Genomic DNA, 27,577 nt, shown 5'->3' with positions numbered 1-27,577 from the left:
ACTTTGAACAATCTCAAATATAAAATATACACTTTATATACACTACACTTTTTTGGTTACTTCATGATTCCATATGTGATATTTCATAGTTTTGATGTCTTTACTATTATTCTAAAATGTAGAAAATAGTAAAAAAAAGAAAAACCCTTGAATGAGTTGGTGTATTCAAACTTTTGACTGGTACTGTATCATACCCCCAAGACATGCTAACCTCACTATTACAATAACAGGGGAGGTTAGATATTTTTGGTGTGATATTTGTATGTCTGTAACTTTCTCACTCATCATTATTCACAATTTATTCAGGATTATCCTTAAAACTTCTTATGGCTGCAGGGGCAGTATTGAGTAGCTTGGATAAAAAGGTGCCCAGAGTAAACTGCCTGCTCCTCAGTCCCAGTTGCTGATATATGCATATTATTAGTATATTTGGATAGAAAACACTCTGAAGTTTCTAAAACTGTTGATGTAAATGATGTCTGTGAGTATAACAGAACTCATATGGCAGGCAAAAACCAGAGAAAAAATCCAACCAGGAAGTGGGAAATCTGAGGTTTGTAGGTTTTCAACTCATCGCCTATCGAATACACAGTGGGATATGGGTCATTTTACACTGCCTACGGCTTCCACTAGATGTCAACAGTCGTTAGAACCTTGTCTGATACTTCTACTGTGAAGTGGGGCCGAAGGAGAGGGGATTGAGTAAGGTCTATCATGAGCTGAACATGCGCTGACCATGCGCGTTCATGTGAGAGCGAGCTCTGTTCTATCGCATTTCTGAAGACAAAGGAATTCTCCAGTTGGAACATTATTGAAGATTTATGTTATCCTAAAGATTGATTCAATACATCGTTTGACATGTTTCTACTGACTGTTACGGAACCTTTTGACATTTCGTCTGTTTTTAGTCAACGAGCTTCGTGACTTTGGATTTGTTTACCAAACGCGCTAACAAAAGTAGCTATTTGGACATAAATGATGGACATTACCGAACAAATCAAACATTTATTGTGGAACTGGGATTCCTGTGAGTGCATTCTGATGAAGATCATCAAAGGTAAGTGAATATTTATAATGTTATTTCTGACTTCTGTTGACTGCACAATATGGCGCGTACCTGTATGGCTTGATTGGGCTCTGAGCGCCGACCTCAGATTATTGCATGGTTTTTGCTTTTTCCATAAAGCTTTTTTGAAATCTGACACAGCGGTTGCATTAAGGAGAAGTGGATCTAAAATGCCATGTATATCACTTGATCTTTGATCAACGTTTATTATGAGTATTTCTGAAAATATATGTGGCTCTCTGCAAAATCACCGGATCTTTTTGTAACTACTGAACATAACGCGCCAATGTATACTGAGATTTTTTATATAAATATGAACTTTACCGAACAAAACATACATGTATTGTGTAACATGAAGTCCTATGAGTGTCATATGATGAAGATCATCAAAGGTTAGTGATGAATTTTATCTATTTCTGCTTTTTCTGACTCCTGTCTTTGGCTGGAAAAATTGCTGTGTTTTTCTGTGATTTGGCGGTGACCTATCATAATCGTTTGTGGTGCTTTCCCTGTAAAGCCTTTTTGAAATCGGACACTGTGGTGGGATTAACAACAAAATTACCTTTAAAATGGTATAAGATAGTTGTATGTTTGAGGAATTTTAATTATGATATTTCTGTTTGAATTTGGCGCCCTGCACTTTCACTGGCTGTTGTCATATCGATCCCGTTAACGGGATTGCAGCCCTAAGAAGTTAACCTCTACAGAATGGGTGTCCCTATACCGGGACGGTTGAGCTAACGTGCGCTAATGTGATTTGCATGACAGTTGTAAGTAACAGCAAACTTTCCAGGACATAGACATGTCTTATATGGGCTGAAAGCTTAAATTCGTGTTAATCTTACTGCACTGTCCCATTTACAGTAGGTATTACAGTGAAAAAAGTCCATGCTATTGTTTGAGGAGAGTGCACAACAACAAACTTTTCACGGCAACTGGTTTGATACATTCGCCCCTCTGAAGGTAAATAATGTACTTATATTCAGTAATCTTGCTCTGATTTGTCATCCTGAGGGTCCCAGAGATAAAATGTAGCATAGTTTTGTTTGATAAAATCCATTTTTATATTCAAATGTAAGAACTGGTTTCTACAGTTTGAACCCCTGCTATCTCTGGCTCCACACCCACCCCACCCAGCCATCTAGATGTGTGATAGTTAGTGTATAAGCTAATGGTCCATTATGTATGACATTCCTGGGAGTGTGTTAACTTACATTTTTTGTTACAAAAATTATATGGTATGTTTTCTATTGTTATGTACTTGAACATGTATCAATTGACCAATTTGGCACATTTGGGCAGACTTGATACAAAATATTGTCCAGTATTGCCGTGCTTCACTGGATCAATCTGAAATGTTGCACACACACTGCTGCCATCTAGTGGTCAACATTTTTATTTAGCCTAAACTGAAATAATACATTATGGCCTTTCTCTTGCATTTCAAAGATAAATAAATACTATAAATAAATACTTAGTTTTTTTGTTTATTATCTTTTACCAGATCGAATGTGTTATGTTCTCCTACATTTATTTCACATTTCCACAAACTTCAAAGTGTGTCCTTTCAAATCAAGAATATGCCAATCCTGGCTTCAGGTCCTGAGCTACAGGCAGTTAGATTTGGTTATGTTATTTTAGGCGAAAATATAAAAAAAGGGTTCGATCCGAGAGGTTGGAAATGCACTGCTCCATGCACTTTGAGTTCTGATGTACTTGAAGAGCCCAGTGGTGTCCTCAAGCTCTCTCATCCAGCCTCCCCGCAATATTCTAGCATTATTGAAGTGTCTTTCTAGAGTTATTCTAGCGTTATTGAAGTGTCTGTCTAGAGTTATTCTAGTGTTATTGAAGGGTCTTTCTAGAGTTATTCTAGCATCATTGAAGTGTCTTTCTAGAGTTATTCTAGCGTTATTGAAGGGTCTGTCTAGAGTTATTCTAGCATTATTGAAGGGTCTGTCTAGAGTTATTCTAGCGGTACGAGTGTTATTAGAACATTATTGTAACATTATGAGTATTATTCTAGCATTATTCTAGCGATATTCTAGCATTATTTTCCAGTCCACAGGCCTATCTCTTCAGCATCACTAGGGCAGCAGTAAGGCAACCTGCCATGACGGACTCTGAGCCTATACCTTCCCATTCAACAGGCTAATTATCTAGACTATTACTTCCCATTCAACAGGCTAATTAGTCTAGAATATTACTTCCCATTCAACAGGATAATTAGTCTAGTCTACACCTTTCCATTCAACAGGATAATTAGTCTAGTCTACACCTTCCCATTCAACATGATAATTAATCTAGACTACACCTTCCCATAAAACAGGATAATTAGTCTAGTCTACACCTTCCCATTCCACAGGATAATTAGTCTAGTCTACACCTTTCCATTCAACAGGATAATTAGTCTAGTCTACACCTTCCCATTCAACAGGATAATTAATGCCCCCCCCCCCCCACACACACAGACCTAGCTTGGGCAGGTCTACTAGGAGACTCGTTGTCATTAATCATGCCAGTCATGCCTGTCAGCGAAGCGGCCCATCTATCCTCTGAGACTTGTGGGGATCGGACATCATTAGTGAACCAGCCAACACATACATTATATTTACCTCTAACACACTCTACATTCCCACACACTAATACTGTACTCATGCACCCAGATCCTAACATATCTTTCTCCTTTCTCTATCCGTATCTCTCTGACTCTCATTGTCAGATAAGTAAAATTGCGCATGTTCCATATGGTCATATAAACAGACGGACAGAGTTCAGAGAGTCAGAGTGGATAATTACTCATCACACGTGGTGTGGATCCCTTTCATTCAGATGCTTTGTTAGAGCAGCACAAGACCCGGACCAACAGATCACTTACTTGATGAAATGTTGTTCTGTCCAGTCTCTGGGGAACAAGGGAAAAATGACCAGTGTGAACCACCAGTTGCTCAGGCTGTGTGTGTTAGACCTCATGACCCTGTAGAGGGGGTTTGGGAAGAGAGAGGAGAAGTGAGAGAGGAGGGGAAATGAGTAAACGAGTACATCAACATCAGGGAATACATCTCTACTGTTGCCTCCCTAATTTTGTTCTTCCTGCCCTCATTTCTTTGCCCTTTGCCTAAACTTTGGGTTGCTAGTTGGAGCAGTCCGTTGCCCCCTGGACGGCTCCTTCTACGGTCCCGTAGAAGGTGCAGAGACCAGTTCAGTATGACCTCACAGTCCAATCAATGCAAGCGAGACCGCCGCCAAACTCTATAAATGAGATCCACTGTGACTTACAGTACCTTTGTTAAACAACCAGGTTGTTTACCCCTCCTTGACATAGTATATATATGCTGAATAATACAATAGGTTCTGTGGGTAGATTTACCAAGCCTCTCTTCTCTTTGATATGCTGTCTTGTCTTCTATTTTCCTTTCCCTTTATTTTCTTATGTCTGGCTAATTTGCATATTGAATATTGTGTTTCATAGCTTCGCAAGGACCTTTCAGGACTTTATTGAGCCACTCGCGGCAGACCTTCACAAATTGATTGGCGGAAGGAGGAGACGTACCATTGAAGCGAGACGCTCCACGCCGGTTGAGCGTTGGGGCTCATTATTAGGCTGAGTTAGCTGGATGAAAATCCATCACTTCTCCTCAACGATCCTGGTCCGCTGTGCCTTTTGAAACTCAGAAAGGCATCTTTCCTGCATTGTGTCTGTCTGTCATGGATGATGACAGTGTTATTGCTAGATGTGGCGTAGTCTTCTGGGGTTTCGGCACCATATCTGCATGTTTGACACAACTCACACACACACGGTCCTGTCTTTATATTAAGCAGTGCTCTCATGTTTCCTCTTGTCAGTTTGTGCTTCTAGTGCCTGTAGCTATACCATAAGGATCTGCAGTGGGAGGTTGTATTACTTTTTAAATGACTCTCTCTCTCCAGAGTCTCAGGCAGGTATGCTAGCTGGCTCTGGCTGGCATATGTTCCTGTCTTTATTGAGGTGTCATTGAGATTCAGTGCAGATAAGAGTCCTGCAGAGCACTGGGAGGCTTAGAGGAGGATTCCTCTACTCCACGCACACACATGCATACACAGTAATAAACACACACATGCACAAACACAGAAAGAGGCACATGCAAGCAGACAGACACACTCTTCTAAACTCATTAATCATGCAATGCAGAGACGACTGGCAGCGCCGTCCCCATCCACAGAGTGACAGCAGTCCCTCTTGTCTTACATTAATTGGCTCTTAATTGAAAGGGTTGATTCAAATGCCCAGAAAAGGTTATCAAGAGAGACCGTAGGAGATTATTCTAAGACGAGACATATCAGCTCTATTTTTTTGGCTTGGGGTGTCTGTGTGAGTATGCACTGGCAGGTATATGTGTGGTGTGTGTGTGTGTGTGCATGCATATCTCTGTGTGTGTGTGTGCGTGCGTGCATGCATATCTCTGTGTGTATGTGTGTTCGCACGTGCATATCTCTGTTTGTGTGAGTGCGCGGGCAGGTATATGTGTGGTGTGTGTGTGCGCATGCATATCTCTGTGTGTGTTTGCACATGCATATCTCTGTGTGTGTGCGTGCATGCATATCTCTGTGTGTATGTGTGTTCGCACGTGCATACAGTGGGGCAAAAAAGTATTTAGTCAGCCACCAATTGTGCAAGTTCTCCCACTTAAAAAGATGAGAGAGGCCTGTAATTTTCATCATAGGTACACTTCAACTATGACAGACAAAATGAGAGAAAAAAAATCCAGAAAATCACATTGTAGGATTTTTTATGAATTTATTTGCAAATTATGGTGGATAATAAGTATTTGGTCACCTACAAACAAGCAAGATTTCTGTCTCTCACAGACCTGTAACTTCTTCTTTAAGAGGCTCCTCTGTCCTCCACTCGTTACCTGTATTAATGGCACCTGTTTGAACTTGTTATCAGTATAAAAGACACCTGTCCACAACCTCAAACAGTCACACTCCAAACTCCACTATGGCCAAGACCAAAGAGCTGTCAAAGACCAAAGAGCTGTCTGCTCCAGACAGAATAAGCTGTGTCATTCCTCTCTGTACAACCTCAAAGCTTGAATCATTGCAGGGATTGAGAATGCCAATGGGAGTTGTTGTTTTCTGGTTTGGGAATGATGTCTTATTTTTCAGAGAACAGTTGCTACTTTAAAATGTTCCATGTCAAGAACTCAATCAAGACAAAAGTGGTAAAAACACACATTACTTTGTATAATGACGTTAGAAACTTGTCTTAGAGTTCTACAGTGTGTAATTGACAATCTACCTAACACGTCCTCTCCCAGCCTCCCAATGTGTACGCATACATACTTTCTTTAAAAAGAAAGTCTTTGATGTTTAAATATTTGATTTAGATATTCATTTGCCAGGCTTAGAGTGCCGACAGAACCCTATCTCCAGGATTTGATGTGATTGATCAGTCAACAGCCTCTAGTTGGTTGTGGAACAGGTTGGTCCTGTCATCTCTCAGAGATGCATTTCAGAGTTGCTCTCTGAGTTTTTTTCAGATTCTCTGACGCAAATGTTTTATTGCGTACAGTACAGTATATATCTGTATATAGTATATACAGATATATATCTGGATCACCAACGTTTAGAGTCCATCTTCAAATCTAATTTATCAGACTCTCTAAGTTTCCACTTGATATCCTCTTTCCAGAAAAACTGTCTTTTAAATGTTCTCCTTCTTCAGCGAGGGTAACATTGCAAAAGTCGAAACTTCAGAAAAATCTTTGCAAAACTGTTAGCAAAAGTTTTGAACTTCCCAACCATTTGGAAGGACTTTTTCTGATATGATCATGCCATCAGTGATGATACCGTTTAAACTCCGCTCCACCATTCTCACTGCGGCATTCAATATATTTTCGGAAGTCTTTCAGATACTATTAGAGGCATCATTGGTGATGCCTTACTGCGGGTCAGGTCTCTATGGACTGGTGTAAGACACTGATCTGCTGACACAGCCCCATCGTCTGCTGCAGGCCCTGTCTATATCTGGGCCTGAGCCAGCAGGAGAGCAAGGTGTGTCTGTGGTCAGGTGGGTCGAGGTGCTGCTTGATATGACAGTGAGTTAGCCTGATCGTGTATTCAATGACTTGCTGTGTGTGTCTGGTGTTGTTTGTCCCTTGTGGCTCAGTTGGTAGAGTATGGCGCTTGTAACGGCAGGGTTGTGGGTTTGATTCCCACTGGGGACCAGTACAAAAAAAAATACTTGAACCCTATCGAACATCTCTGGAGAGACCTGAAAATAGCTGTGCAGCAATGCTCCCCATCCAAACTGACAGAGCTTTAGAGGATCTGCAGAGAAGAGTGGTAGAAACTCCCCAAATACAGGTGTGACAAGCTTGTAGTGTCATACCCAAGAAGACTCGAGGCTCTAATCGCTGCCAAGTTGCTTCAACAAAGTACTGAGTAAAGTGTCTGAATACTTAAATGTGATATTTAAGTTGTTTTTCTTTTTATAAATTTGCAAAAACTTTGTCATTATGGGGTATTGTGTGTAGATTGAGGTGGAAAACGATTTAATCCATTTTAGAATAAGGCTGTAAAGTAACAAAATGTGGAAAAAGTCAAGGGGTCTGAATACTTTCCGATATTTAATATAAGTATATAATTTTTTGCTACTGCTCGACTAAAGAAATCTCGGTTGACCAACAGCCTATCAACCAAACAATAGACCAGTCGACTAAATGGGGTCAGCCCTAACATACATACACACACACACACAGCGCTCTTGTTGGTAGTCAGAGGGGTCTGGACAGAGCTACGCAAAGCCACTTTCTGACCACATATACAATATATTATTTAAATTCTCAGGTGTGCAAGGTGTTTTGCTGCTGAAGGTGGTCAAATGCCATTTTAGCTCGGATGTAATGTTCATATGTTGTGTCTAGTGCCAAGGGCGTCTAGTTGGAAAATGAGTACCGTATTTCAATGTGAGTGTAACCTTGTCCCCAGGCTATGAGTGTACAGTGCATATAAGCCTGGTACATCAATGATTCAACGTTGGCCTTAGTGGGAGTGACCGTATAGTTCTATGGGAGTGACCTTATGGAGTAAAGAATTTGTCATTTAATTTGAGCGAATCACACGAGTGCGAGACGTGGCTTTGTGCTTGTTGTGTGCTAGCATATGTCTTATGAAAGCAACAACTGAACAATGTTTATTTTTTAATCTAAAAGAATGCCTCCCAGAAAATTGAGTTTATTATCTGGGAAAACAGTTTATTTTATTTTTTGTAAACGGTTAAGACCCATTTAATGGAACGTTGTATCCTTTATCCCTGTAAATCCATGTTATGAATGAATAAACCAGTTTCAAATGAACAATATATAATAGGGGAGTCACTTAGCCGTGACTTAGCAGGCAGACAGGCATCCAGTTACTGTTAGATTGAACATTAGCATGGGCAAAACGAGTGACCTAACAAACTTTGAGCATGGTATCATCGTCGGTGCCATGCGCACCGGTTCCAGTATCTCAGAAACTGCCGGCCTCCGGGGCTTTTCACACATGACAGTGTCTAGAGTTTACCGAGAATGGTGCGACAAACAAAAAACATCCAGTCAGCGGCATTCCTGTTTGCCTAAACAGCTCATTGATGAGATTTCGAAGGAGAATGGCAGAAATCGTGCAAGCTAACAGGCGGGCCACAAACAGGCAAATAATGGCGCAGTACAACACTGGTGGGCAGAACAGCATCTCAGAACGCACAACTCGTCGGTCCTTGTCACGGATGGATATTGCAGCAGACGACCACACTGGGTTCCACTCCTATCAGCTAAAAACAAGAAGAAGCGGCTCCAGTGGGCACGCGATCACCAACACTGGACAATTGAGGAGTGGAGAAAAGTTGCTGGTCCGACGAATGCCGATTTTCTGTCCAAGTCCTTGGCCCCTTTCTACCTGGTGTCAACAGTATAGGCTGGTGACGGTGGTGTAATGGTGTGGGGAATGTTTTCCTGGCACATCAAGTCCCTTGATACCAATTGAGCAATGTTTCCATGCCCAGAAATTCAGGCTGTTCTAGAGGCAAAGGCGGGTCCTAACCAGTGCTAGATGGGTGTACCTAATAAACTGGTGTATATTAACATGCATTATCATTTCTCCCGACAGTAGAAGAACTGCTCTGGCATGCTGTATGAAAGAAAGTGCTTCACCCACACTGCGCTGAAGGAGCGGCAGAGGCTGCCAAACTATCCTCAAATGTCAGACGAGGCGCGCTCTGTTGTTCCAGAAGGCACTCTGTCCTGCTTTTCCAAAGAGAAAGTGACATTTTTTAGTTTGTTGTGGCGAAAGAGCGCTGTTTGAACTAGAGCTGTTTGAAATAGGCTAGGAACTCCTTCCAGGGGGGACCTCTTTAATCAAAGGACAAGGCCTTGGCTTTGTTTGATTTGGTTTTGTCATCAAGAGACTGCCTTGTTTAAGATGTGAATAACATTTTATTTGTCACATGCTTCGTAAACAACAGGTGTAGACTAACAGTAAAAATGCAGAGAGAGAGAGAAAATTGAGAAATAATAGAAAAGTAAAACACGTAATAATAGATTCACAATGAATAACGATACCTTTGCTTTATACACGGCGTACCAGTACAGAGTCGATGTGCAGTGGTACGAGGTTATTGAGGTAGATATGTACATTTAACTAGGAATATAGTGACGGATAATAAAGAGCAGCTGCGTGTGTGATGAGTCAAAATAGTTAGTGCAAAAAGGGTCAATGCAGATAGCTATTTGGTTATCTATTTAACTATTTAGCAGTCTTATAGCTTAGGGTTAGAAGCTGTTCAGGGTCCTGGTGCATTGGTACCGCTTGCCGTGCGGGAACAGAGAGAACAGTCTGACTTCGGTGGCTGGAGTCTTTGAACATTTTAGGGCCTTCCTCTGACACCGCCTGGTATAGAGGACCTGGATGGCAGGGAGCTTTTCCTCAGTGATGTACTGGGCCGTACGCTGTACCCTCTGTAGCGCCTTACGGTTGGATGCCAAGCAGTTGCCATACCAAGTGGGGATGCAGCCAGTCGAGATTTTTATTTTATTTTTTATTTCACCTTTAGTTAACCAGGTAGGCTAGTTGAGAACAAGTTCTCATTTACAACTGCGACCTGGCCAAGAATAAAGCAAAGCAGTTCGACACATACAACACAGGGTTACACATGGAATAAACAAAACATACAGTCAATAATACAGTTGAAGAAAATCTATATACAGTGTGTGCAAATGAGGTAAGAAAAGGGAGGTAAGGCAATAAATAGGCCATGGTGGCGAAGTAATTACTATATAACAGTTAGACACTGGAGTGATTGATCTGCAGAAGATGAATGTGCAAGTAGAGATACTGGGGTGCAAAGGAGCAAGATAAATAAATAAATACAGTATGGGGATGAGGTAGATTGGATGGGCTAATTTACAGATGAGCTATGTACAGGTGCAGTGATCTGTGAGCTGCTCTGACAGCTGGTGCTTAAAGCTAGTGAGGGAGGTAAGAGTCTCCAGCTTTAGTGAGTTTTGCAGTTCGTTCCAGTCATTGGCAGCAGAGAACTGGAAGGAGAGGCGGCCAAAGGAGGAATTGGCTTTGGGGGTGACTAGTGAGATATACCTGCTGGAGCGCGTGCTACGGTTGGGTGCTGCTATGGTGACCAGTGAGCTGAGCTAAGGCGGGGCTTTACCTAGCAGAGACTTGTAGATGACCTGGAGCCAGTGGGTTTGGCGATGAGTACGAAGCGAGGGCCAGCCAACAAGAGCATACAGGTCGCAGTGGTGGGTAGTATATGGAGCTTTCGTGACAAAACGGATGGCACTGTGATAGACTGCATCCAATTTGTTGAGTAGAGTGTTGGAGGCTATTTTGTAAATGACATCGCCGAGGATCGGGAGGATGGTCAGTTTTACGAGGGTATGTTTGGTGGCATGAGTGAAGGATGCTTTGTTGCGAAATAGGAAGCCGATTCTAGATTTAATTTTGGATTGGAGATGCTTAATGTGAGTCTGGAAAGAGAGTTATCAGTCTAACCAGACACCTAGGTATTTGTATACATATTCTAAGTCAGAACCGTCTTGAGTAGTGATGTTGGACGAGCGGGCAGTTGCGGGCAGCGACCGTTTGAAGAGTATGCATTTAGTTTTACTTGAATTTAAGAGCAGTTGGAGGACACGGAAGGAGAGTTGTATGGCATTGAAGCTCGTCTGGAGGTTAGTTAACACAGTGTCAAAAGAAGGGCCAGAAGTATACAGAATGGTGTCGTCTGCGTAGAGGTGGATCAGAGAATCACCAGCAGCAAGAGCGACATCATTGATGTATACAGAGAAGAGAGTCGGCCCGAGAATTGAACCCTGTGGCACCCCCATAGAGACTGCCAGAGGTCCAGACAACAAGCCGTCCGATTTGACACACTGAACTCTATCAGATAAGTAGTTGGTGAACCAGGCAAGGCAGCCATTTGCGAAACCATGGCTGTTTAGTCTGCCGATAAGAATGTGGTGATAAGAAGATGCTCTCAATGATGCAGCTGCAGAACTTTTTGAGGATCTGAGGTCCTATAGCAAATATGTTCAGTCTCCAAAGGGGGAAGAGACATTGTTGTGCCCTCTTCACGACGGTGTTGGTGTGTGTGGACCATGATTGATCCTTAGTGATGAGGACACCGAGGACCTGGAAGCTCTCGACCCCCTCCACTACAGACCTGTCAATGTGAATGGGGGTGTGCTCGGCCCTCTGTTTCTTGTCGTCCCAGATCAGCTCCTTTGTCATGCTGACGTTGACAGAGAGGTTGTTGTCCTGGCACAACACTGCCCGGTCTCTGTCTCATCGTCATCTGTGATCAGGCCTACCACCGTTGTGTCGTCGGTAAACTTAATTATGTTTTTGGAGTCGTGCTCGCTCACGCAGTCGTGGGTGAACAGGGAGCAGAGGATGGGACTATTAAGTACCCCTGAGGGGCCCCTGTGTTTAGGGTCAGGGTGGCAGATGTGTTGTTGCCTACACTCACCGCTTGGGGGCGGCCCGTCAGCATGTCCAGGAGCAGTTGCAGTCCCAGGGTCCTTAGCTTAGTGGTGAATTTGTAGGGCACTATGGTGTTGAACGCTGAACTGTAGTCTATGAACAGCATTCTCACGTAGGTGTTCCTTTTGTCCAGGTGGGGGAGGGCTGTGGGGTGTGCAATAGAGTGCGTCATTTTGGGATCTGTTGTGGCGGTATGCGAATTAGAGTGGCTCCAGTGTGTCTGTGATGATGGTGTTGATGTGAGCCAGCCTTTCAAAACATTTCATGGCTACAGATTAATTTAGACAGGTTACCTTGGCGTTCTTGGGCACAGGGACTATGGTGGTTTGGATAATGTGGATTTAAAGACTGCTGTGGCTAGATATACTGTTGTCTCTACTGCAAAGGTATGAAGGGGTAATAGAGAATAGGAGAGGAAGAAAAACAAAGCCTCAGAGTGTGAAAAAGAAAATATACAGTAACTCAAGTGATTACCATCATCACTTCCTCCATCCCTCCTTCCCTCTCCCTCTCCTCCTCTCCCGGGCTTGAAATGAAACACACCATCCGCTGGGACACAACTCTTTTAGAAGTGTGGCGAGGAGGAGATGGAGAAAGAGCATGGCCATGGGGTCCTGGTGAGAAATCGCTCACTGAGCAGTGGAGAGCAGCCTCCCTGGACAGATGAAATGTCCTTATCTTCAGGCAGCAGGGGCTGCCACTGCTGTCCTTTAGGCAGGGCTGCTGTGCTAGAGAAACTCATTGTCCAGGCAGCTAGCATCTCAACTGATCCACACTGACCTTTGTGTCCTCCTAGGGTTGCCACCGCTATACAACAAACATTCTATTACTCAAGATGTTTGTTTACATACGGGTGAGTGCATATGGGTTGTGTGTGTACATGTGTGTACATGCATGAACCCGTGCGTGCACATGTTTTTGTAGTCCATCCACCCCCACTCCCACACCTTCAGCATGCCTGTCACTCAATCCCTAATGAGGATGAAATTAAGGAAGAAAATAATTCCACTTGGCTTTGATACTGCTTGATGTGCACTAATTGCGGCAGATTGTATCTGTATTATTTTTCGTAAGATCAGTGGGGCGCTCTGGTAACTTTCATTAATCACATACACAAAGATGAGGTAATTAGATGTTTCATTATTACCCCACTTTTTCTGGCATTTATTTAGTGAGACAGAATGTTAATATGATTCAATCCATTATTACACAACTACTACCGAATGTAGCTATTATGCTTTCAGCTCATATTGTGGCTTCACTCTGGCTTCGCTCTGTTGACATTGTGGCTTCGCTCTGTTGACATTGTGGCTTCGCTCTGTTGACATTGTGGCTTCGCTCTGTTGACATTGTGGCTTCGCTCTGTTGACATTGTGGCTTCGCTCTGTTGACATTGTGGCTTCGCTCTGTTGACATTGTGGCTTCGCTCTGTTCACATTGTTCACATTGTGGCTTCGGTTCCTCCTTTGAGTCATAAAGTTACGATAGTGTGTTTGCGTAATGATATTAGCTGTTGAAAAGTGTCGGTCTCTCTCTTTCAAACACATGGAGCACAACAAGATATTAAATCACCTCTTGCCTGATAATTATTTTGTTTTGTCACAAGTTTGAGTGTTAAAATACATACAGACACACATAAATAAATAAAAAGTCCTAATATCAGTGGCAGGTTATCTGATTAGACAGATTGAGATGACACTTTAACATTTTAACAGGATCATTCTGGCACTCTGACCTCACACTGAGATGAATTACACTGAGATGAATAACACTGAGATGAATAACACTGAGATGAATAACACTGAGATGAATAACACTGAGATTAATAGCACTGAGATGAATAACAATGAGATGAATAACACTGAGATGAATAACACTGAGATGAATAACACTGAGATGAATAACACTGAGATGAATAACACTGAGATGAATAACACTGAGATGAATAACACTGAGATGAATAACACTGAGATTAATAGCACTGAGATGAATAACAATGAGATGAATAACACTGAGATGAATAACACTGAGATTAATAGCACTGAGATGAATAACAATGAGATGAATTACACTGAGATGAATTACACTGAGATGAATAACACTGAGATGAATAACACTGTGGAATAACACTGAGGAATAACACTGAGGAATAACACTGAGGAATAACACTGAGGAATTACACTGAGGAATAACACAGAGGAATAACACTGAGAGGAATTACACTGAGAGGAATTACATGGTGTTGCACAACTATCATCTACTCCCATCGTCTCCTAATTATGCCCTTCCTGTACACATCAGAGACGGACAAGAGGCAGACAAGCAGAGATGAAGATAGAGGCAGGGAGAGAGACAAAGCGAGTGGCAGGCAGAGAGAGAGAGAGGGAGAAAGGCAGGGCAAGATGGGCAGGGAGTGTGAGGGGCAAAGAGAGAGAGAAAGGCAGGAAGTGTGAGTGGCAGGAGGGAGAGGCAGGCAGTGAAAGAGCCAAGGACAGAGGCAGAGAGAGAGGCAGAGAAAAAGAGGCATCTCCCGATGCACTGTTCCAGACACTAGGCCCTCCCCACTGCTTCTCAGTGAGTTGACAAAGAGCTTGAATAATGTATCTATCACTCTTGTTGAGTGGGGGACCGGGCTGCGGTGGAGGCTGCCAGCTTGTTATTGTCTCATTACAGGTGAAGATGACATGTGGAGGTGCAACCTGCCTTGGCATGCACTCCCTCTCCTTTTGCCCCGGTTTCAGGCACCTCGCGCTGGTTGAGGAGAACCAGAGGGATGAATAGCAATACTGTAGAGTAATAAAGTGAGGTAGAGATGGAAAGATGGACGAAGAGAGAGGGGGGAGAAAAACACCAGCCATGTTCCCTCTATCCCCCAAATGAAATTGACAGGCTCGCTGAGGTAATTGCTCCCCAGTACTATTTTCTTTGGCAGGAAATACTGTTATCGACGAATACGGGATTCAATAAGGGCAGGAGATGAGGCTGTTTCAGCTGTGGTCAAAAGGCCTTGTATCTGTCCTCTAGCCATCGGGTTTGTCATGCTCCTCCGCCTCTCCATCTCTCTCTGTCTCCATCTCTGTCTCTCCCTTTCTATTCCTATTTTTTCCCCATCTCTCCTTCTCCCTCTCAATCCCCCCCCCCCTCTCTCTCTGGGGTCTCTTTTGTCCATTTGCCTATGTTTCCTGGGCCTGAAGGGGAAACTCAATTATCCAGTAGCCTGGTTGGTATCGCTGGCTGCCCTCATGATTGGTGCGGTGTGGTGGTGGTAATGTTGATATCATCCCAACGGATTGATTTGGGCCAGGGTCATTAAGCAACCTATTATGTGTCTTTGGTTTCCAAGAGGTAAAGGTCAACGGATAGGGAAACCAGAGCCGTAGACTTTCTGTATAGAGCGGTCAGCCTAGTGGGAATTGCTGTGGGGAAGAAAAAAAAAATCTAGAAAATAAACTGTGTACAAAACATTAGGAACTCCATCCTAATATTGCGTGGCACCCCCTTTTACCCTCAGAACAGCCTCGATTTGTCGGGGCATGGAAGGTGTCAAAAGCATACCACAGGGATGCTGGCTGATGTTGACTCCAATGCTTCCCAGTTGTGTCAAGTTTTCTGGATGTCCTTTGGGTAGTGGACCATTCATGATACACACAGGAAACTGTTGAGTGTGAAAAACCCAGCAGCGTTGCAGTTCTTGACACACTCAAACAGGTTTGCCTGGCACTTACTCCCATACCATGTCTCAATTGTCTCAAGGCTTAAAAATAATTAATTAGCCTGTCTCGTCCCCTTCATCTATACTGATTGAAGTGGATTTAACAAGTGACATCAATAAGGGATCATAGCTTTCACCTGGTCAGTCCATGTCATGTAAAGAACAGGTGTTGCTAATGTTTTGTACACAGTGTATATGTGCATTTTCCCCTCCGCAATGTTTTATTCAAGATGTGATGTAAACAAATGTAATGGCAGACATGGTCTCTTCTAAAGAAAAATATGTGTTTCACATCACGTGTGTCACACATGCATACGTACGACTTGAATACACACGTCATTATTCTCGACTGGAATACACACGTCATTATTCTCAACTGGAATACACACGTCATTATTCTCGACTGGAATACACACGTCCTTATTCTCGACTGGAATACACACGTCGTTATTCTCGACTGGAATACACACGTCGTTATTCTCGACTGGAATACACACGTCGTTATTCTCGACTGGAATACACACGTCGTTATTCTCGACTGGAATACACACGTCGTTATTCTCGACTGGAATACACACGTCGTTATTCTCGACAGTGTAGACATTGTTACACAGATTTTTATTGGAATATCTACATAGGCGTACAGATGCCCATTATCAGCAACCATCACTCCTGTGTTCCAATGGCACGTTGTGTTAGCTAATCCAAGTTTATCATTTTAAAAGGATAATTGATCATTTATGTTAGCACAGCTGAAAACTGTTGTACTGATTAAAGAAGCAATAAAACTGGCCTTCTTTATACTAGTTGAGTATCTGGAGCATCAGCGTTTGTGGGTTCGATTACAGCCTCAAAATGGCCAGAAACAAGGAAACAAAGTTTCTTCTGAAACTCGTCAGGCTATTCTTGTTCTGAGAAATGAAGGCTATTACATGCGAGAAATTGCCAAGAAACTGAAGATCTCGTACAACGCTGTGTACTACCTTCTTCACAGAACAGCGCAAACTGGCTCTAACCAGAATAGAAAGAGGTGTGGGAGGCCCCGGTGCAAAACTGAACAAGAGGACAAGTACATTAGTGTGTCTAGTTTGAGGAACAAAACCCTCTCAAGTCCTCAACTGGCAGTTTCATTAAATAGTACCCGCAAAACACCAGTCTCAACGTCAACAGTGAAGAGGCCACTCCGGGATGCTGGCCTTCTAGGTGCCCATTTGGGGATTTGATCGTATTTCTGATTGGCTTAACGCACCACCACTAATGAGCTGTGAAGCTTCTCAAAGTAATGTTTTCTTCACCTCAGACAGGAAGCAAACAAAGTCTGTTTTTAAATCCATTGAGAATGACAATAGTTTCTCAATGAATTAGAAAAATATTTCCAGCTCTCTCCCTTTTGATAACCACTCAGCGTGAAAAGGAAAAATGTCATGCTCTGATGTGGTGGAAACATCATAAAATAGGTCTACCTGATGAGCTCCTATCCCTTGCGAAAAATAGCCTACAGCTGTGTCTGTCCCGAGCTCACTGGAGCAGGAAACTCTGTGGGCCCAGAATATTTTATACAATGTTGCTAGAGCAAGCTTCGGGCTAGACCCAAGTTGATAGTTGATACAATGTTTCAAGTTTGTTGCAGACAGGCCACATGTAGCCAATGTGCATTTTTTTTTGTCAGAATATTTTCTACCTGCATGCTACAATGTTTTTATTTGTTGGCTTTATGTAGATTATTTTAAATACAGTTGTTGGCAATAGAAGTTTAGGTTTGTATAATTTTCATTTGGATTTGGACAGAATTTTGATTAACCACATGACAATGGTTTTGAGATACGAAAACATTATTATAAATTAAATGAAACTGTTACACGAAAATGTGCATAGGAAAACCATAACTGGCATGCATGTCGGTAGATATTGTAAGATAAATTGGCATTCCACATGAGAAAGGTTGCCGACTCCTCTTGTAGCCTATTACCGGCAATTTCAGGAGAGTAATGGCAGAATCTGCGAAAACCAGCAGGAGTGGGAGGAGGATGGTTAGGTTAAGGTTTTTCTCTTCTGGTTATCTTGATCTCTGGCTCCCTCTTGAGTCATTTGTGTCTTATTTTATCAATTAGCATCAGACAAGCATGTAGTTGATTTTATTGAAACACATAGGGTGTATCTATATATGGAAAAATACACCAATCAATTGGTCAAAAGAACAGACGACTTTCGGTCGACCAAGATTTTTTTTGTCGGGGATATACAAGGACAGTGCCACACGTTAAATACAATGATATACAAACAATACAAAATAATTATAATAACACAAACAATAGAACAAATAAAATATGTGTGTGTTAGTTTGTCTGTGTGTGCGTGCGTTTGTCCCCTCACTGTCCCTGCGGTTCCACGAGATGTTGTTAAATCCATTTTATAAAGATGTTTGCTTTATAGATGTTTGCTGTTTGCTTGAGCAATTGGAGATGGGACTTCCATGCGATCATGGCTCACTATAATACTGTGTTCCCATGAATTTCTTTTGGACATGTCATGTGGGGTATGAATGGGTGTCTGAGCTGAATGTTATCTGGAATCTGTAATTTATCACAGTAATATTTATCATAAAAACCAGAGAAGCAGTTACTCTCTGGTCAACCCTCAACCAGGAAAGACTGGCATGTATGTTGTTGATGTTAGTTCTGTATGTGCAGTTAAGGGCAAGGCGTGATGCTTTGTTTTAAACCAGCTGCAGCTTTGCTAGGTCTTTTTTTGCTGCACTTGATCATATTACCTGACAGTGATGAAGATAGGACAAGTCCAGAGCCTCTGAACAATTAGTACAGTTGATTTTTATAACAGACAATACCCTCCCCATCTTCACAGCAACTGTGTTAATATGATATGCCCATGATAATTGACCATCCAATGTTTTACCTAGGAGTTTAGCTTCCTCAACTTGCTCAATGGTCACACACTTTATGCACAACTCCGGTTTAGGTCTTAGAGAATGTTTTGAACCAAATACAATGCTTTTAGTTTTAGATGTATTTAAGACTAGTTTATTATTAATCAGCTTTTTTGATACTGACTGTAACTTCTTATTTAGAATTTCAGTGCGCTCACTGGCTTTGGATGGTGACATATATAGAGTGTGGAATTATCCACATACATAGTCATTCTAACTTCTTGTAAGACCAGTGGCAAATCATTTGTAAAAATAGAGAAGAGTAACGGCCTAAGGCTACTGCCCTGAGGAACACCACACTGTACATACAGTGAACTCCAAAAGTATTGGGACAGTAACCATTTTTGTTGTTGTTTTGGCTATGTACTCCAGCACTTTGGATTTGAAACGATATAATGACTGTGAGGTTAATGTGCGAACTGTCAGCTTTAATTTGAGGGTGTCTGTTTCCATATCGGGTGAACTGTTCAAAAATTACAACACTTTTTGTTCATAGTCCCCCCATTTTAGGGGACCAACATTATTGGGACGAATTTACTTATGTGTATCAAAGTAGTCAAAAGTTTAGTATTTGGTCCCATATTCATAGCACGCAATGATTACAGTACATCAAGCTTGTGACTCTACAAACTTGTTGGATGTATTTGCTGTTTGTTTTGGTCTTGTTTCAGATTATTTTGTGCCCATAGAAATGAATGGTAAATAATGTTTTGTGTCATTTTAGAGTTACTTTTTATTGTAAATAAGAATAGAACATGTGTCTAAACACTTCTACATTAATATGGATGCTACCATGATTATGGATAGTCCTGAATGAATCTTGAATAATGATGAGTGACAAATATCATACCCCCCCAATAATGCTAACCTCCCCTGTTATTGTAATGGTGAGAGGTTAGCATGTCTTGGGGTATTTATGCGTCTGTAACTTGTGTGAAACATACAAACACTTTGGGTTTGCTTTGAGCAGAGGTCCAGGTGTATTGGAGAAAGGGAGAGGTTACAGGTAAAGAAATACAGTTGTAAACTGAGCGTTGACTACAGATGTGAAGATTTATTCACTTCTAAATGGGAACTTGCTATCAATTAAAAAAGGTCTAGAAAGACCTTAGCATGGGAGAGATAGAGGGCCAAATGTCATGGGAAGAGGTCCCAGAAAGAGAGAGCACTTTGGGGTTATTCCAATCCAGAGTAATGAGGAGGCTGATTACCTTTCCAAGTGGCCTGATCACGTCTAATAGTCAGTCAGGTAAGCGCACAGCCAGTCATGTCAGTGCCCTCCACATTTCCAGAACAGCAAGAGGACAAAGATGAATTGAGTGCAGAGATCAATAAGAATTCAAGCGAGGCAGAGAGGTGGTGTGAGAAGAAAGAGAGAGAGAAAGTAGAATCGGTAAAATAGAGAAAGGAAGAGAAGACAGGGAATTAGATTTTACAGGATGAATAATGTACATGTAAGTGCAGATAATTTGAGCTTGCGTAAAATCTTTCCTTTTATTTAATCAGCTCTGCTAACTTCCCAGCGAGGGTGGTAGTGTTTAAGTCAGGTAGAATGTCTGTGGAGGAAGTCATGCTGTAAGTGATGCAACAAAACAATTCAGACATCTAATCACACTATTGGACAATATTGGATGATGATAGATTGCATATTACGATCTGGAGGATATGATCGATTACATACTGTACATGGATTCATAGAAGCAGGGTTTCTTTAACCTTTCAATTATTCATAGCTATGCTACTTTTTGTTTGATGTTGTTTTATATATACACTGAGTGTACAAAACATTTGGACCACCTTCCTAATATTGAGTTTTGCCCTCAGAACAATCTCAATTAATCTGGGCATGGACTCTACAAGGTGTTGAAAGCGTTCCACTCCACAGGGATGCTGGCCCCTGTTGACTCCAATGGTTCCCACTGTTGAATCAAGTTGGCTGGATGTGCTTTGGGTGGTAGACCATTCTTGATACACACGGGAAACTGTTGAGCATGAAAAACCCAGCAGCGTTGCAGTTCTTTATACACTCACACCGGTTCGCCTGGCACCTACTACCATACCCCGTTCAAAGGCCCTTAAAACTTTTGTCTTGCCCATTCACCCTCTGAATGGCACACATCCACAATCCATGTCTCAGTTGTGTCAATGATTGAAAATCCTTATTTAACCTGTCTCCTCCCCTTCATCTACACTGATTGAAGTAGATTTAACAAGTGATATCAATAAGGGATCATAGCTTTCACCTGGTCAGTCTATGTCATGGAAAGAGCAGGTGTTTGTAATGTGTACACTGTCTGTGTATATATATATATAGGCCACAAATGTGCATGTGTCTGCTCAAACGGTCAGAAACAGACTCCATGAGGGTGGTATGAGGGCCCGACGTCCACAGGTGGGGGTTGTGCTTACAGCCCAGCACCGTGCAGGACGTTTGGCATTTGCCAGAGAACACCAAGATTGGCAAATTCGCCACTGGCGCCCTGTGCTCTTCACAGATGAAAGCAGGTTCACACTGAGCACATGAGCACATGTGACAGACGTGACAGAGTCTGGAGACGCCGTGGAGAATGTTCTGCTGCCTGCAACATCCTCCAGCATGACCGGTTTGGCGGTGGGTCAGTCATGGTGTGGGGTGTCATTTCTTTGTGGGGCCGCACAGCCCTCCATGTGCTCGCCAGAGGTAGCCTGACTGCCATTAGGTACCGAGATGAGATCCTCAGACCCCTTGTGAGACCATATGCTGACATATGCACATTTGTGGCCTGGTGGAGGTCATTTTGCAGGGCTCTGGCAGTGCACCTCCTTGCACAAAGGCGGAGGTAGCGGTCCTGCTGCTGGGTTGTTGCCCTCCTACGGCCTCCTCCACGTCTCCTGATGTACTGGCCTGTCTCCTGGTAGCGCCTCCATGCTCTGGACACTACGCTGACAGACACAGCAAACCTTTTTGCCACAGCTCGCATTGATGTGCCATCCTGGATGAACTGCACTACCTGAGCCACTTGTGTGGGTTGTAGACTCCGTCTCATGCTACCACTAGAGTGAGAGCACCGCCAGCATTCAAAAGTGACCAAAACATCAGCCAGGAAGCATAGGAACTGAGAAGTGGTCTGTGGTCACCACCTGCAGAACCACTCCTTTATTGGGGGTGTCTTGCTAATTGCCTATAATTTCCACCTTTTATCTATTCCATTTGCACTCTAGCATGTGAAATTTATTGTCAATCAGTGTTGCTTCCTAAGTGGACAGTTTGATTTCATAGAAGTGTGATTGACTTGGAGTTACATTGTGTTGTTTAAGTGTTCTCTTTATTTTTTTGAGCAGTGTATATATGTATGTAGGTGTGTGTGTGTGTTGTGCAATACTGACCAAACGTATCCTTTCACTATAACAAGAATCACCCCATGAGCTTAGATGTTTTTTCTCCACAATGTCATTAGCTCGCTGATGTCCTTCCTTCCTCTCACATAGACCAGACAGATTCTTTCTCTTTGATTCTGCCACGCGGGAGACGGCTACCAGACCTCTCTTCCCTCCAGATGAAAGATGCCGCTTATTATCCCCAAACTGCCTATTAGTGCAACATGCTTGGTGTGGAACCGGCAAAGTCCTGAGATGAACAGATTCAAGATCATTCAACTGCAATCGAGACATTTCTGATACTGTTTCTTCACCCTGTTTCCACCTCCTCCACCTCCATTGATTCAGTTCTACCTGTAACTGGGTTAGGTTGATATGCCACCTTTTGAGCTCCCGAGTGACGCAGCAATCTAAGACACTGCATCTCAGTGCAAGAGGCGTCACTATAGTACCTGGTTTGAATCCAGGCTGTATCACTTCTGGCCGTGATTGGGAGTCCCACAGGGTGGCGCACAATTGGCCCAGCGTCGTCGGGTTTTGGCCGGAGTAGGCTGTCATTGTACATAAGAATTTGTTCTTAACGTACTTGCCTAGTTAAATAAAGGTTAAATACAAAATAAATAAAAATAAAAACATATTCCTTGTTTTTGTCCCAACTTTGGCTGGCAGTTTTGTTTTTCTCAGGTTGTGACGAATAAAACAATGTCTATCTGAAAGAATACCATCTACAATACCACCTTCTGTCAGGTAATCTGACAAGGTGATTTACAAGATTGGAATTCAATGTATTTTCGTTTTTTTCATTGCAGAATTTTTCACATGACAAATGTCAGGGAGTACAAGAACAGAGAATGGATTGACAGAACTCACTATTTATTTGTCTTGGCTCTTTGTCCTAGATTTAGATACTGGTGGGAGTGTATACCGTGCTATTCAGTCGTCTTGGGTTTAGATACTGGTGAGAGTGAATACTGTGCTATTCAGTCGTCTTGGGTTTAGATACTGGTGGGAGTGTATACCGTGCTATTCAGTCGTCTTGGTTTTAGATACTGGTGAGAGTGAATACTGTGCTATTCAGTCGTCTTGGGTTTAGATACTGGTGGGAGTGAATACCGTGCTATTCAGTCGTCTTGGGTTTAGATACTGGTGGGAGTGAATACCGTGCTATTCAGTCGTCTTGGATTTAGATACTGGTGGGAGTGTACACTGTGCTATTCAGTCGTCTTGGTTTTAGATACTGGTGGGAGTGAATACCGTGTTATTCAGTCGTCTTGAGTTTAGATACTGGTGGGAGTGAATACAGTGCTATTCAGTCGTCTTGGTTTTAGATACTGGTGAGAGTGAATACAGTGCTATTCAGTCGTCTTGGTTTTAGATACTGGTGGGAGTGAATACCGTGCTATTCAGTCGTCTTGGGTTCAGATACTGGTGGGAGTGAATACCGTGCTATTCAGTCGTCTTGGTTTTAGATACTGGTGGGAGTGAATACCGTGCTATTCAGTCGTCTTGGGTTTAGATACTGGTGGGAGTGTATACTGTGCTATTCAGTCGTCTTGGGTATCAGATACTGGTGGGAGTGAATACCGTGTTGCTCAGTCGTCTTGGGTTTAGATACTGGTGGGAGTGAATACCGTGCTATTCACTCTTCTTGGGTTTAGATACTGGTGGGAGTGAATACCGTGCTATTCAGTCTTCTTGGGTTTAGATACTGGTGGGAGTGAATACCGTGCTATTCAGTCGTCTTGGGTTTAGATACTGGTGGGAGTGAATACCGTGCTATTCAGTCTTCTTGGGTTTAGATACTGGTGGGAGTGTATACCGAACTATTCAGTCTTCTAGGCAGGTAAAACAAATTGATCTGAACAGATGGGGGAAAGTCATGACTTAACCAGTCTAGGCTTGTTTACCGAAAGAGAAGGGGGACTGTTTGGACAGGCCCTGTAATATACATGATAGACACAGTGATTCGTTTTTTGTTTACCCATACACAATTCAGTCACCAGTCCTGGCTGCACCCCTTCCCGCAGTCATCTTTGACCACAGACATGTTGAATTAGGTATGAGGCATCGACTCATCAGCTATTTCACAGTAGCTCTACAACAGTGAAACCCAATCAAACCACCAGTATTGTGTAGCGGTATGTTCATGCGAGATGAAACAGTGTCTGTTTGTCTTTGCCAGCTGCAGGGAAGGTCTGTGCAACATGTGCTAGCCTCTCTTTTAAAGTTCTACACAGGAATCCATTTAGAGGAAGCATGGCCGCTAGTGATCAGCATGCATGTTAGTCGGGAGGGTTGGCAGCTCCCTGTGGGATAGACCTCTGTGTCAGTTCAGCCTTAGCTGATTGAGGGAAGTTAGAACACATCCGGAGCATCCCTATCCCCGTTCCCTATCCCCGTTCCCTATCCCCGTTCCCTATCCCTCAATCTGAATACGGCGATGGAAGGCAAAGTTTTGGCTCCTCTTCATGGTAGCACCACTGGGAGATTGTCAATGACATTACCCTGTTTACCATGTCAATTATGGATCAAATCACTGTGATCCACAAAGAAAATGTCTAACTCGTGTTGTTGCAAAAAAAAATGCTAATTTACTTTGCCTGTTTCCTGTATTTGATAAAGGCTAGTTTAACATGGGAGTTGAGCGTGGATGGACACAAGCAGTATCTAAACTCATCAAAAAAAGAAACGTCCTCTCACTGTCAACTGCGTTTATTTTCAGCAAACTTAACGTGTACATATTTGTATGAACATAAGATTCAACAACTGAGACATAAACATTCCTGTCTTGCAGGAAATCAGGCACAGAACGAGCAGTATGGCTGGTGGCATTGGCATGCTGGAGGGTCATGTCAGGATGGGGGAAGGGTACCACATGAGGGAGGAGGATGTCTTCCCTGTAACGCACAGTGTTGAGATTGCCTGCAATGACAACAAGCTCAGTCCGATGATGCTGTGACACACCGCCCCAGACCATAACGGACCCTCCACCTCCAAATCGCTCCCGCTCCAGAGTACAGGCCTCGGTGTAACGCTCATTTCTTCAACGATAAACGCGAATCCGACCATCACCCCTGGTGAGACAAAACCGCGACTCGTCAGTGAAGAGCACGTTTTGCCAGTCCTGTGTTGTCCAGCGACGGTGGGTTTGTGCCCATAGGCAACATAGTTGCCGGTGATCTGGTGAGGACTTGCCTAACAACAGGCGTACAAGCCCTCAGTCCAGCCTCTCTCAGCCTATTGTGGACAGTCTGAGCACTGATGGAGGGATTGTGCGTTCCTGGTGTAACTCGAGCAGTTGTTGTTGCCATCCTGTACCTGTCCCGCAGGTGTGATGTTCGGATGTACCGATCCTATGCAGGTGTTGTTACACGTGGTCTGCCACTGCAAGGACGATCGGCTGTCCATCCTGTCTCCCTGTAGCTCTGTCTTAGGCGTCTCACAGTACGGACATTGCAATTTATTGCCCTGGCCACATCTGCAGTCCTCATGCCTCCTTGCAGAATGCCTAAGGCACGTTCACGCAGACGAGTAGGGACGCTGGGCATCTTTCTTTTGGTGTTTTTCAGAGTCAGTAGAAAGGCCTCTTTAGTGTCCTAAGTTTTCATAACTGTGGCCTTAATTGCCTACCGTCTGTAAGCTGTTAGTGTCTTAACGACCGTTCCACAGGTGCATGTTCATTAATTGTTTATGGTTCATTGAACAAGCATGGGAAACAGTGTTTAAACCCTTTACAATGAAGATCTGTGAAGTTATTTGGATTTTTACGAAATATCTTTGAAAGACATGGTCCTGAAAAAGGGACGTTTCTTTTTTTGCTGAGTTTAGAATGTACTAGTAGTCATTGTCACCTGCTGGAATCCACAGTGCTTTGATATGTTACTCCTGATGTGTGCTGTGAGGAGGAGTGATACCTGAGGATCCCATGGCCATGAACCTTTCCTCCTGCCACAAGCGATCATCTGTGTTTCAGCTGGATAAGATCCTAAATCCATAAATCCATCCTAAATGGCACCTACAACACCCCCAGCTAAAGGCTTTATGTTTTGTGATGCAGTTATCAAGATCAGTGGCTAAATAAAAGTTATGGGTTTCTCTGTGTTTCTATTTAAGACTTGTTTTCTTTCTGTTGATCTAGTATTTGTGATACCTTTGGTATGTTTCCCTGTGTTAGGATTGGCAACTATTTTCTGATCAATGTTCAACAGAGTAATAAGACTACAGTTTCCGCACTATAATAATGAATCTCTTCTGTGCGTTTTCTCTGCAGGGAGGACTAAGGAACAGCAAGCATGAGTGTACACTATCATCACAGGAATATGTCCACGAGCTGCGCTCTGGCATCAGTGAGGACAAGCTGCTCATCTGCCTGGAGTCCCTTCGTGTGTCTCTCACCAGTAACCCTGTCAGGTATGGTCCTTACTCTCTTACTGACTTAAGCCTCTTGATTCTTAGGTGGAACTTAAGGCCCTTAAATGAACCTCCATTCTGGCCAACCTGTTCCTCTAGTTATGTTCTACCCTCCTCATGGGGGAACGTCTACTGACGTTCACTCAATTCTCAGTACAGTTCTGACAAAAAGTTTATGCACACCTCATTTGCTTCATCTATTGCTGCGTTCACACAGGCAGCCCAATCCTGATATTATTTCCACTAATTGGTTTAATTGGTCCACTAATTGGTCTATTGACCAATCAGACCAATCTCTGAAAAGATCTGATGTGAAAAGAGCTGATGTGATTGGTCAAAACACCAATTAGGGGTTAAAAATATCATAATTGGGCTGCCTGTGTGAACACAGAAGAAGTTGGCATCTGCTGGATACCTTCCATTGCTAATTGGATCTATGTCAGGAGATCTCTTAGACTCTGATTCACACAGAGCGATGGGCTTGGTTGAACAAGAATAGCCCATAGCATTGCCCATTTAAAACAAGCATAGAGTGGAAGCCCATAGCCTGTCATTCCATCACCACTCTATCCATTAGCTTCTAATAGATAGGAAGTCCCTCTTTTCCACATCAGAAAGCCAGCCATTCCCTGTCTCTGAGACCTTAATAAGCATGGCGGCCCTCACCATAAGATCAACGAGTGTCTTTAATATCTCTCCGTTTCCCCCATCACCAAGAGTGGCATTCGCTGCCCACAGCCCCCTATTTTTAATCTGTTTTCATAATAGTTCATGTTAAGATAATTCTGTTTTTCTCTCAGTCCTGTGCCCGTTTCTAGCAAGCTTTGATGGGCCCGTCACTCAACCATAATTAGGCCACGGCAACTGCGTTGTGGGAGCCTTTTTCCACCCACAAAGTTCTCATCTTCCGTTCTTGTAGATAGGGATGTTCAAATTTAATTTGTTCCCAACAGCCCGGAGGAACCCTCAATGACAGACGAACACTCTCAATTATTCACCAAGCCCCACTGTCGAAGAGATGTTTTTTAATGCGAATCAATGAATGGTGCATATAAAGTGATTATCAGATGAG

General features: G+C 42.9%; 1 protein-coding gene and 1 non-coding gene across 4 annotated transcripts in view; both read left to right on the top strand.

Moving 5' to 3' along the window:
- The window catches only part of diaph2 (diaphanous-related formin 2), a 708,741-nt gene that overhangs the window by 143,804 nt on the left and 537,360 nt on the right, over positions 1–27,577 (top strand). For all 3 annotated transcript variants that reach the window (XM_071399170.1, XM_071399171.1, XM_071399169.1), the window contains one exon: positions 26,366–26,505. In XM_071399170.1, the coding sequence (XP_071255271.1) occupies positions 26,366–26,505 (140 nt within the window). The remainder of the gene's footprint in view (positions 1–26,365; positions 26,506–27,577) is intronic.
- On the top strand, positions 7,199–7,272 carry trnat-ugu (transfer RNA threonine (anticodon UGU)). The gene has a single exon. It is a non-coding gene; the product is annotated as a tRNA-Thr (tRNA).

This window comes from Salvelinus alpinus, chromosome 4, assembly GCF_045679555.1.
Source record: "Salvelinus alpinus chromosome 4, SLU_Salpinus.1, whole genome shotgun sequence".
Classification (NCBI taxonomy): Eukaryota; Metazoa; Chordata; class Actinopteri; order Salmoniformes; family Salmonidae; genus Salvelinus; species Salvelinus alpinus.
Note: the sequence above shows the minus strand (reverse complement) of the source record. Positions and strands in the feature narration are given on the sequence as shown.